Source organism: Pinus tabuliformis, chromosome 9 (assembly GCF_031772625.1).
Source record: "Pinus tabuliformis cultivar Carrire ecotype Pingquan chromosome 9, CPIR1, whole genome shotgun sequence".
Classification (NCBI taxonomy): domain Eukaryota; kingdom Viridiplantae; phylum Streptophyta; class Pinopsida; order Pinales; family Pinaceae; genus Pinus; species Pinus tabuliformis.
The window spans coordinates 37849214-37862416 of NC_142307.1; the positions used below are offsets into that span (position 1 = coordinate 37849214).

At 36.1% G+C, this 13203-nt stretch overlaps 1 protein-coding gene across 1 annotated transcript; it reads right to left on the reverse strand.

Annotated features, from left to right (window-relative positions):
• Positions 1–10511: 10511 nt before the first annotated feature.
• On the reverse strand, positions 10512–12941 carry LOC149147026 (indole-3-acetate O-methyltransferase 1-like). Its single transcript, XM_089440262.1, has 4 exons — positions 12302–12941; positions 11701–12150; positions 11163–11429; positions 10512–11066 (listed from the first exon to the last, which is right to left on the reverse strand). Exons 1-4 carry the CDS (start codon positions 12467–12469, stop codon positions 10704–10706), a joined length of 1248 nt encoding a protein of 415 aa, XP_089296388.1. The 5' UTR covers positions 12470–12941; the 3' UTR covers positions 10512–10703.
• Between the last annotated feature and the right edge of the window lie 262 nt (positions 12942–13203).

Below are 13203 nucleotides of genomic sequence, written 5' to 3' on the forward strand. Positions count from 1 at the left end.
GTCTTCTTTGCTTTGCTTCTTGCGCTTCATATTCCTGACTTTCTTTCTGCCATATTTCTTGATAGCAAAATCTTATCTCTTCTTGACTCCATTGCTGAAAAATGGTTTCAATGCATTCATCTTTGTCTTCAAAAACATCCATATCATTCTTTTCACTTTCATCATCAGGTACTTGTTATGAAACCAGCTCACAAAAAGATAGATCAACGCCTTAGAAATTAGCCTCTTCGAGGGGGAAACCTCCTTTACATTACACAAATGAAAAATTCTTGGATGATACAAATTACAAGACCTCCTTTCTATATATAGGAGTCTAAGGGGTCCTAATATAATTAGAGCCGACATAACAATAATAATGTACGGGCTTTATAATAACAATAGTGCGCTTCTATGGGGCATAATAATAACAATAGTGCGCTTCTATGGGGAAAAATAATAACAATTTGGGGACTACATGGGCACAAAAATATAATAAGGGGTTTGTACTAATAACCATGAGGGGTTACACTATTAGTATAGGGACCTAACATGCCTCTCTCCTTCAAAAAGTGTTGTCCTCAACGCTTGAGTAGTTATTGATGCTTTTGTATAAAATTCTTGTCCTCCCATGTGGAATCTTTAGCGAGTAAGTTCTTCCACTTGATGAGATACTTTGAAATTAATTGATTTTGTAGCTGTTGAGTTCTTGTTTTTGTGACTGCTCCAGGTTCCAATATGATTTTTCCTTCCTCGTCAAGTTCTGGCAATATTGTTTGAACTAGGATCTTCTGCAACTTTTGAATGAGTGGCCATACTTCTTCGTCCTTCTTCCATTCATCCCTTGCTTCATTTATCCAATCTGGTTGGATAATATAAATAGAAGAAAACAAAGCTTCCACATCCTCATCCTTTCTTGAGAGTGCATCTGCAACAACATTTTGCTTCCCTTTTTTGTAGATGATTTCAAAGTCATAACCCAACATATTTGTGACCCATTTTTCCTGTACTTCTAAAGATAATATTTGTTCTAAATTTTTTTTTAAGACTATCATGATCCATTTTTACCTTGAAGTTTCTTCCCATTAGGTAATGTCACCATTTATTAAGTGCATGTAGTATTTCCAACATTTCCTTCTCATAAATAGCTTGCTTGAGATGTAGCCATAAAATTACCCAATTGCCTACATCAAAACTTCTTTCACTACGATGTTGATCTGCCTGTTGTTTCATTCGATTCTGCACCAAAGTGGCGTTATCATTTAAAAGTTGGAGAACTTGTTGTTGATGCTCGATGTGATCTTTCACTGCTTGAATATTTTCCTTCTTGATATGTCCTTCTATCCTGAAAGTTTGAGGAGTAATAATTTCTTCCAATGCATTACAAGATATGGTCGGATTCATTTCTTGATGCTCGATGTGATCTTTCATGTCTTGAACATTTTTCTTCTTGATATGTCCTTCTATATTGATAATTTGAGGAGTGGTAATTCCAGCCGATGCATTACAAGATATGGTCAGATTCATTTCTTCTTTCTCGATGTGATCTTTCACTTCTTGAACATTTTTCTTCTTGATATGTCCTTCTATCTTGAGAGTTTGAGGAGTGGTAATTCTTGCCAATGCTTTACAAGATATGGTCGGATTCATTTCTTCTTTCTCTAGGGTTGGTTCCTGGTGTATGTCCTCTTCTTTTGATGTTTCTTGATCCTTTTCTTCCTCCTCTTCATAATCTATGTAAAATAATTTCTTCTCATCACACTTATGACCTTTAGTGTATTTGCTATCACAATTGTAATAGAGCCCTTTTTCTCTTTTTTCTTCTAATTTTTCTGGTGCAAACCGTGTAGGTTGTGGAAGGCTAGGAGAAAAAACACTTCCATAATTATAGTTGTGAGTGGTGGGATTCCTTGTTTCCATAATTTCACTTTCAATTTTTCTTTCCAACCTGAATTCCTTCTCCAATGAATCAGGTTCCCAAAGACGGACCTCATGTTGAATGTCATCCTTTAAAGTCCCTATGAAGACATCAATCCTTTGCTTCTCTAGAATATCATTTACCCTTATATTCAATTTTTGAAAGTCCTCAATGTGCTTTGCCATTGAACCCTTTTGTTTGAGATTTATCAATTGGCTAAAGAAGGTGTTTCTCTTTGTATCTTCATAATGTGCTATCATTTCCTTCATGAAAATTGACCACGTGAAAAGTGGTTTACGAGAACAAAGCCCTTTATACCATAAAAATTGATTCAGTTCTAAATAATATAAAGATGCAATATGTACCTTTTGTAACAGTTGCACCTCATGTAGATCAAAATATTGCTCCATCTGTAGTATCCAATTTACCGGATCCTTGCCATCAAACTTCCTCATATTACCATTTATTGATTTTAGGAGCTCGATCTTGAAAAAAATGTAACTTTGTAATTAAAGGTCTGCAATTGTGACCTAAAGTAGTCCTCTGCGTCCTCTTTCCAATTCCACTAGTCTGATCGAAAGTGGATTCTCTAAGAAAGCGTTATGCCCAATCTCCCAAGATGACATGTTTATATACTTTTTAGGTAGAGCGAAATTGTACTAAGTTCCAAGTGTTACCGTTTTGACGTTCAGACTGGAAAACAATACACAACACAGTACAGTCTGTCCTCTTTCTATATCTTCTTACGAGATTTCAATCTGATGCTCAGAGAGAAAGTTATGATTCTTTTCCCTAGGTCACCGGTTTGGGATGTAATTCGGGAGCTTGCAAAAACCCTAAATGTCTTGGACTGTATCTCCGAAAATATAGCGAAACAAGATCTGACTGAAACCCTAGAATCCAAAGCTCTGATACCAAATATTATGAAACCAGCTCACAAAAGGATAGAAAAGATAGATCAATGCCTTAGAAATCAACCTCTTCAAGGGGGAAACCTCCTTTACATTACACAAATGAACAATTCTTGGATGATACAAATGACAAGACCTCGTTTCTATATATAGGAGTCTAAGGGGTCATGATATAATTAGAGCCAACATAACAATAATAATGTAAGGGCAAAATAATAACAATAGTGCGCTTCTATGTGGCACAATTATAACAATTTGGGGATTACATGGGCACAAAAATATAATAAGGGGATTGTACTAATAACAATAAGGGGTTACAATAGTAGTATAGGGACCTAACAGTACTGCTGTTCTTTTCCTGTAATCTGCACACTCAAGATCATTATTCACAATTTCATTCAATTCCTTTATTCCAACTGCTGCTTTAAGACTTGCTTCAATTTTTTCTATTGGTTTATGAATCCATTATTCAATGAGCTTTAGATCTACATCAAATATATTAACAACCTTGCTTTCAACTTCTACTCCCATACTATTTTGAACACCTGCATATTAAAAAACAATGTTAAAAACATATTTAATATGAATCTCTTCAGTGAGTCCTTCCTGCTCTACCTCTTCCTTCTTTCCCTTCTTTTCAACTTCACTGAAACTATCTTCCACTATTATGTGGTCAATGGATATTCTCATAAAAAACTCTTCAACCACTTTATCTTGTTCTTGATCATCAACTGTTGTTAGATCACATACTGCTTCATGAACAATTCCAACTGCTTCATATCTTGCTGCTACAGTGGCAGCTTCAACCTTAAATGTTCCGTCAAACATTGCGCTTACCATATTGTCACAATTAATCCCCGTTTCAAAAAAGAAACCACACATATCATCAACATAATGTTCATCTACACTATGGTGGCATATCTGAGCATGAATGTGCTCATTGACAATTTCAACTTCACCAAATCCATCAACTGTGGCTGGATTCACCAATTCACATATAACTTTGCAGTCATCATCCACATGTGTCTCATCACAGTTGGATTCACCATAATCTGTATCATCCACATTATAGTGGAGTCCTTGAGCATTTATATGCTCTTGCTCTGTTTCACACATAGAGGCTGCTGCTGCTCTCTCTGCAATCTTTGTTGCATCTTCTTCATCCATATGCATGCTTGCATAATGGGTTTCAATTTTATGGTCTTGAAAACCATCATCCACTTTTGAGTGGGACTATCCAAGCTCTGTTTTCATCTTAGAGTCTTGCTCATCTACTCTTAGATCCGCGGTTAACTTCTTTGCTTGTGACATCACCTGTTGTTGCATGCCACTCTCCCTTGCACCAAACTCTGCTTCTAGGAATTTCCATGCTTCCTTGGAAGTTGTAGCTTTTGCTACCCTGGACAAGCACTTCTCATCCAATGTCTATTTTATAAAATTCAATGCTAAAGCATCGCATACTTCATCATATGGGTTATTAGACCTATACTCAATTAACTCTTTAGCTCTAAGAAAAGTTAGCATCTTGATAACCCAATGATCAAAATATTTACCTGTAAACATAGGAGGTGGTAGTAGATCAAAGCTACACCAATCACCCTCGATTTCTTCTTTGTCTTCTGCTAGACTTCTCAGTTCCTCGGCTGCGGCCTAAACCTCTCTAACCATGGCAACAATCTTTGCCTCTTTTTTTCGATTATTTTTCTTAGTCTTCTTCAGTCGCACTTTGCCGCCCATGACTATTGTCATTTCTTTTCTTATAGTTGCTTTGCTGATTGCATGAGGTTGTCTTCCATATCGCCCTCGGGAAAAAAAATATGATTTTCAATATGCGCCCCCGTAAGGCACAATCTTCATCCAAAACATTATCATGCTTGAAATTTTGCATAAAAACAAACTTTTGCAAAACCCAAACCTCATTTTCTCAATAATTTTTTTTTAATTCTCTTTCAATAAAAAAATCACTTTAAAAATCTCCCACAAAATATTTTAGAGCACCAATATTTCAATTCTTTGCGCCTAACAAAAATCCTTTCAAAATACTACTATGTCTGCGCAAAACAAAATTCATAATCCTTCATAAAAAAAACTTTTTAAAGAAACCTTTAAACGCCTTTTCGAAACTCCTTTTATATTTATAAAACCATTTACCTTTTGTACGCCCCTTTAATAATCAAAACTCTTTTCCAATAAACACAAAGCATTGCCACGTATTGATTTTTTTTTTTTAATATGACTTTGAAGATCAACCCAACGTGACTCTTAAACCTTTGACTTCGTTTTTAAAAACAATATGCCGATTTTCATTACTCTATGAAGCTAACACTCGTTTACGCATCTTCCTCATTGACAATGACGACTTTGCTAAACGGAGTGCCGACTCGAGATTACGGTTCTACGACGACGAAATAATACTTTTGATTTCCTCACACTGCTCTGCAAGCTGCGGCTGCAGGTTCTTTCACTCTTTAAGCTTAGTGGCTCTCAAACCAATTTGTTGGGAAGGCAGAGGAGAAAAAGCATAATTCACACATAAAACACGAGCTGCTGCTCTTCTATTGATCACATAAAACATGATACTTAGAATGAACCCGATGAAGGATACTTAACATTTTCCAACTAGCAACTTGCCTAAAATATTTTGACATGCATCCACATGCAACCACACAGTAAAAGTCGTTTATCACCTGACTTGAATCAACACTCAAACACTTAGTTAACTGACTCCCTATGTTTAATTAACTCCACATGCGAGAGTAATTACAATTTCTAACAATTGTGAGACTGAGCGGGTATGTGCATAGTCCTTAGATGGTTAGCTGGGTTATGGCTTATGTTTTATCAACACGTTTTGTGGTGATCATTAATGGTCATTCGTCAAAGTTCTTTGGACACCTAGAGGGATGAGACAAGGGTGTGCTTTGTCCTCTATTTTGTTTTTTATTGTGATTGATGGTCTTAATGGAAGGATATGGGATGCTAGGTTTAGGGGGATTATCTTCGGAAGTAAGCTATCTAGGCTTGTGACTTTGTCTCATTTGATGTTTGTTGATGACGTTATTTTGTTGGGGTAGGGAACTGATCCAGGTGGATGTTGGTGGCCACCCACCTATCCCATTTGGACCCCCACAACTGTCTCTTTTAGCTTTTTCAGTTTCCTAAATTGTAGCACAGTTTACTATTTTTAGCAGTTTTTCGGGTCCTGAACTTCCGGAGCCGTTTTGAGGCCCTAAACGACGTTTTTTTGGGAATCTGGGGCAACATTGGTCCATGGACCGATGTTGCCTCCCAAAGTGGTAGTACTTGGATAGATCTTTCTGGGTGCTTTTGGGGACGCATCTAATTTGGTTATGCATTCTGAGAAGTCTTCTCTATACTCATTAGTCCAAGAGTCGTTGCTGGTCAAGGAGATTGCCACCCACTTTGGGGTTAAATAATTTCCACTGGATGGTGGATTTCGATACTTTGGGTTTTTTCATTAAAACAAATAGGCACTCAATCAGTGACTAGGAGTGGATGTTGCTATAATTTGAAAAGAGGCTAGAAACATGGACCAACAAATGGTTATCTCTTGGGGGAAGATTAGTTATGATAAAGGTAGTGCTTCAAAGCATATCAATTTACTGGATTCACATTATCTGACTTCCAACTATTATTATCCATAGTATCAAGTTCATCATGGAAAACTTTCTTTGGTTGGGTGTTGGAGATAAGAGAGAGATTCATCTTGTAAATTTTGATGTGATATCTAAACATGTGTCTATGGGCAGGTGGGGTATTATTGATTTCCACATTTTCATTTAGGAATTACTGATAAAAAAACTTTGGAGGGCGGTCAATGCAGAGGGGATTTGGAATCAAATAGTTAAGAGTAAATATTTAAAAAAAAAATCTTTGTTATTATGGATTACAGTGTGTGCCCTTGCCAAAAAGGAGGCATCGTTTATTTGGAGAAACATGGGGAAAATAATCCCTTGGTTCATGAGTAATTTAATATGGATTGTGGGAAATGGACAACAAGCAGAGATCGTCCTGGCATGCATCATTGGCATGCCCAAATTATACACATTATCTCCTCCACTTATATTTTTCCTACATATCAGGGGTATATTTAAATTAAAAGATATCATTGTGGACGAAGGGTCTGGATGCTAATGGAAAGAGGTTGCAGGTATTAGACTTTTAGGTGTCCTGGATGTGAAGTGGGAGGAATAATGACTTCTTTTGAAGTCATCTGGTATTTTCATTTCTGAAGAGGCTGATCGCCTCACTTGGAATGGTCCAATGGCCAAGGAGAAACTCATTATCAAAAACATCTATGCTTATTTATCTCAAGGTAGGCTATAGATCCAATTTTTGGGTGGTTACAAGCATCATGGAAGTGGGATATTCCACTAAAATTGATTTGTTTATGTTGGCTGGTGGCCCATGACAAAATCCTCACGTGGAAAAATCTACTTAAGAGAGGTTTATGGGACCTGGTAGAAGCGCACTTTGTATGGTTTCATCAGAGGACACTTGCCATATTTTCTTGTAGTGCTCCTTTCCTATTTCAGTTTGGAAGGAGGTTGTTGCTTCTATCAAAATTTCCACTATGTGGGAACAATCCTTGGTGGTTTCTGTCTTGCTAAGTGGTTCATAGAGAACAAGGTATATAAAGCCCTCCCTTTCTATATCATGTGGGGAATCTGGAGGACACGTAACAGTCTGATAATTGAATAGAGGAAGTCATTCATGAGGGATACCTGCATCATGATTACATCTTACTTTCTTGAGAAAGGCCAGGTGGTCCATAAGTATGCCAATAGATGCATTTTTATGAAGGATGCATGCTAAAGATTCTTAGTTAGATTTTTTGACGGGGTTGCTCCACAAGGAGTTTGCAATAATGAGATGTTGATTTACTTGATCCTTCATGATTTCTATAATTTCAAGTGGGGCATCCTTATTGTGCCAAGTGGATGGAAATCGAAGAGATAGATATTTTTGGAGACTTTAAGGTGATAATTGATTGGGAAATCAATGATCATCTCTACAGGCCCCTGCCCTCTCCCATTGGATGATGAGGATCGGGTCATTATATTCAACATTTATAAGAGTCTATGTCTCCCACATTTATAGAGAACAAAATGTTGAAGAAGACTCGTTATCGAAAGAAGGATGCACAACATCATTGGATAAGATTCATTTTTAGAGTTTCTCTAAAGGCACCCTTTTGCAGGATGGTCACCTGGTAATATGACAGGGACTCCGTATTTCTTTGGTCTGGTTATACGTTGTATGGAGGAATGGTTTCCATTTTTATCCTATATTTTCCTTGGCAATTATTAACGCTGCGCTGAATGCCCTCTGTATTTTTTTTTCATTTTTTTGGGTGACATACTACATCAAATGTTAGTTTCCGGATCAGAGGATATTTTTTATGGTTATCTCTGGGTTGTAGGAGATTTACATCCACTATATGTTACATCTTTATGGTATCATACTTACAATATTTTTTTGTAAAGACACCTGAAAGGGGGAGATGGTTTCATTCAGATCGAAAGCTTTTGTAATTTTTTCATACATGAATGGAATATTGGTTTTCTCTTTTGAATTTTTTTTTTTTGCATAGTCCATGCGATTTGTGAGGGGGTAGGGTGTTGTGATAGTAAGAGCACAGGGATAAAATGAATGATTTACCTGATTCAATCCAATGAATTGGTAACCTTAAAACGTGAAGTGCATGAAATATTTATAGCATGGTTACCAAATTTGAATTCAAATTCAATTCTATACGAAAAAATCCGTCTATTTAAAATTCAATACAAAAAAATTCGGGAATATACAACTTAATATGATTAACATATTATTTTTTTTCTTCAAAATTTAGAAAAATTAAAGTAAATGATGCTTATATTAATTTTTTCAAAAAGAAATCATTAAATGCTTTTCTTATACTTATTCCCAACATTCACTTTGCATGTCTATATAAGATGATCCAAAAATAATGAAGTACAAAATGCATCCAATTTATTAGTATTACAAAGTGAGAAAAAATGTAAATAAATTTAATAACATAAATAACAAAACTTGAAATATGAAGTTCAACATAGAGAATGAGACAACGCATATTAAAAGTAAGTTTAAAGTGATGCCACATACCAAGAAATTTATGCCCCAATCACTATTCCTATGGGATCCAAATTTATTTAACAATTAGTGTGTGCACAAATTATCCTTGTGTAGACAAAAATGAATCTCTAATTGAATTCCACACCACTGATCATCTCTTTTATAGTGGACTTGCAAATTATCCTTTATGCAGACAAAAATGAACCTCTAATTAAATTCCACACCACTCATCATCTCTTTTATAGTACACTTAGTAGCTATAATAATTGCTATCATAAAAAATAAAAAATAAAAATGAAAATAAAAATTTTAAAATTTTTATTTTTTAAATATAAAACTTATACTTCTCTACAATATTTTAATAAATAATTATATGTTTTAATAAATACTTTACTATTAATTAACTATAATTTCTTAATATAAAATGTCTATAATCTTTTTAATATAAAAATTATTATTTTTTATATTTATATTTTAATAAGAAATTTTTCTAAAATTTTTAATATAAAATTTCTTAAAAATTACTATTTTCCATTTTTCTAATATATAACTTATTATGACTCATCATTCTTATTTTTTAATAAAAAATTTCTCCGAATTTTAATGTAAAATTAAAAAAAAAGCCACTGTTTTTCATTCTTTTTAATATAAAACGAAACGTCAACCAAAGAAACCGTACCGTATCGGGATCCATCATCAATCAACATATTTTTCCACGCATCGAATCGTGCGGGCGAATTTACAGGCGAATTTGGTAACTATGATATATAAAGATAGAGAAAGGTTATTCTCTTCTTTGATTTCATCCAATGAACCGATGGCCCCAAAACACTTAATCCACCGTTATTTATTTATTCATGAATAAATACCAGAGAAGTCAATAATGATAGACAGAAAAAAATGGGAGAGAAGCTTAACTGTAATTGGATTGAATCAAATCAATAAATTTGAATATATAATATTAAAATATGAAAAATATGTAAATTTTCAAACATAAACACAAATTAATAATAATCTAACCATAAAACAAATATGTATAATAAAGTAGTTGTTTATAATGCGACTTTTTGGAGATTCCGGTCGAAGAAATTGAGGTTAAATTTTGATTTGTTGCAGTTAAAATGGTTTTTTAACTGTATATTTGGATGTTGTGCAGAAACTAGCTATCAAACTTACGATTCCAATAAATTCCTGCAGGATTTCGACCGGAAAAACCCGCCGAAAAAGCTTTCAAAAAATCGAGTTATAGACAACTGCTATAAAAAACACACCAAACCACGTGTAAATGATACATATCCATAATCCAACATGTTCTACGTGCAAAGAAATGTGTTAATGGTATTCACGGTGTCAACCTGAATTTGTTTGTAGATGCATCTGGCAAAGAAATGTGTTAATGGTATTCACGGTGTCAACCTGAATTTGTTTGTAGATGCATCTGGTCCAGTGGAGATGAATTTAAGTCCCAATAAAGATTTCCCATGTTATTTATGGAGCAATTAGCCAGTGAAAAGGTCTGCAAATGATTATACCAATGAACAACGCAGCAACAACTATGGAGACAAACAAGAAAAATGGAAAAGCAGACATGGTACATATAAACAATTCGTATTATTCACGGTAAAGTCAAATTACAAGACGAGATCTAACGGATTCTAAATAAAGAAAATATTGTTGAATTTTCTTTTAGACAAACTCTAACCACTAACAAACAAAATCTAAAACATTATTCCCAGGGACAATCCTCACGGATCAAACACACCCACAACAGGAAATGCTGCATCTCATTTGCGAATGAGAAAGGCTCCAAGCAGATCACCTCGATTGCGCGCATATTCCTGACATTTGGCAGTTGCCCTCTTTTCAATCCTCAAGAACAATTCATCCGTTAGTATATCTGAACCCAACTGAGCCCTCACCAGATTCTCGAACGCTGCCCTGTAACTGATTGATACCATCCTCCCGAACATCTCCTCGTCATTGTTTCTCACCTCTGAAATTGGATGCACAGGGAACCCACTGAGCAGCTTCACTCTCTCCACAATCTCAAACGATTTCTCCATCTTCACTATGCTTTCCAACTCCTCAACATTTGGGCAGAAGAGCGGCAGATTGAATGAATCCATTTTCTCCTTCTCAATCATTCCCTGCACCTCTTAAAATCCATTAAATTCCATATCAATTATATTTAACATTTACAATGCAGTGGATTCCATAGAAGAAGAAGAAGAAGAATATATTACCTGATTGATAAGCTCTTCAAACGCAGCTTGCATGTGATGAGCAATGTATCCTATTCCTCCTTGCTCTTTTATGTCCTTGGAATTACGACCCACTAGACATAGGAACATGCATCCTCCGGCTACCATTTCCTCTGCTCGTGCTGCCAAAAATGAAGAAAAATCTTTGCGAAATTGGGAAAGATAAGCAGCACCCACTTCATCGGTGGATATATAAACTGCCCCTCCATTCCATGCCGGAGAATTTTTGTCTACAACGCTATCAGGAATCTGCAATACCATTTTGACTCAATTAATATGTGCAGTACCGTTGGCAATTGAAAGTTCACAAACGACATCACGTAATGTTGGGAAATGAAAGTTATTGACAATAGGGAAAGAGGAGATGAAATTCGATAAGAGCGACATTGACCCAACAAAAAACTGGGTCGGAAGATGCAGGGAGGATAATAAAAGTGTGTAGAAAGATGAGAAATCATAAAAGTTCATTTGATTGTACGTAAAATTGCCGTACTTCCATGTCGAAGGTGCCGGGGAATACCTGCGAAAGCCAGTGAAGGCTGCTGGAAGAGTGACAAAAATGGAGGCTCTGAGCTGGAAAAAGTCTTTTGTAAAACGATCCGGAGACCACTGTCGCAAAGTAAGATCTTGACGCCGGAGGCTCACTGAAATTATGCTCGCTTTCATTCTTCTTGTGCGCGCGGTCTGCTAATTGCTCATGCGGAGGCAGCGATCGGAGGAGGGAGTTAAAATCATTGGAAGGAAGATCAACAAAGTTAACTTCAAATTCCGGCACCTCCACACAATGAGCACTGCACGTTGCTTGTACGGCTTGGACGATGGTGTCGGCGACAATAAGTGTGTTAATTCCCGTTGCACACCCAAGATCTGCAACGCGAAACACCCCATCTCCTCCTTTCAGCTTTTCAAAACTCATACGTTCAGAGATTTCATGCTCCAGAATAGGCTTTATCACTTGTATCACTTTCAACTGCAATTGTTTCTCCAAATATTAATAAAATGGATAACACAAACTACAATACTCTGAGAAGGGATTTAAGTGGGGATCCATATTCTTATATAAGTTTCAAGAATCGATGATTATGATTCAAGGAGAGAGAATTAATTGAAATAGGACGTACCTGGCCGCTAAATAAAGAAACGCGAGCATAACTTGTATCTCCATCTCCGCCCTTCATGCCGAGCACATTCTCCAGTGATTTCACTCCCTCCATTGCAAATATTGGATTGCCTTTCCTGCACATGTACAGCACTTCCAAATATCTCTCTCTCAGTGAGAAGGAGTTCATGTGATGCTATGAAACACGATGTAATGCGGCTTATTTATAGCGGCGACAATCGAAATACAATTAGAACTCGACAACTCAAGACTTCCGTGCCGTGTGAGCGACGGATCTTTTTTCAGCTCATTCCTTTGTCTTCCATCTCCTTCCAGAAATTTTGAAATTGCAGTCGACTTAATATGAAATTAACTGTACGCAGTGACAGAACCAATGACAGGTTTATGGTGTGGAATATGTGGACCGACGAACATAATATTATATGACTCAGATAAAGAAATGCTTACCCTAATCTACAAAATGTGAAAACCGATGACAGTTTTATGGTGTGGAATGTGTGGACCGACCAACAGACTCAGATAAAGAAATGCTTACACTAATCTACAAAATGTGAAAACACCGACGTTCAAATTTGCTTGGGGTATCTTTGGATTTGACTGGTGATAGTGTTGGAACTTGGGCCAGCACTGGTTTTATTTAGTTGTTTGGTGGAGAAGTCCATTAAAATACACTTGTTATGACTAGTTAAACAAACAAGAGTGTGAAAGCAAGTGTTTGAACCACCCACCCACTCACCCTTCCCTGGACTATAGTGAAAAGATTTATTCCTCTGACTATTTGTACATGCAAGGATGGATTGTCAAGTGGACAACTCTATGAGAAGTAGGACATAATGACACCTAAGTGGACAACTCTATGAGAAGTAGGACATAATGACACCTAACCCACATAAGTCAACGAGT

Excerpts from the sequence above, each read along its gene's own strand:
- LOC149147026 (XM_089440262.1), bottom strand. The coding sequence starts at position 12,469 with ATGAACTCCTTCTCACTGAGAGAGAGATATTTGGAAGTGCTGTACATG. Across the intron at positions 11,430-11,700 it reads GCCTTCACTGGCTTTCGCAG|ATTCCTGATAGCGTTGTAGA; the intron begins GTATTCCCCGGC and ends ATGGTATTGCAG. Across the intron at positions 11,067-11,162 it reads TTGAAGAGCTTATCAATCAG|GGAATGATTGAGAAGGAGAA; the intron begins GTAATATATTCT and ends TAAGAGGTGCAG.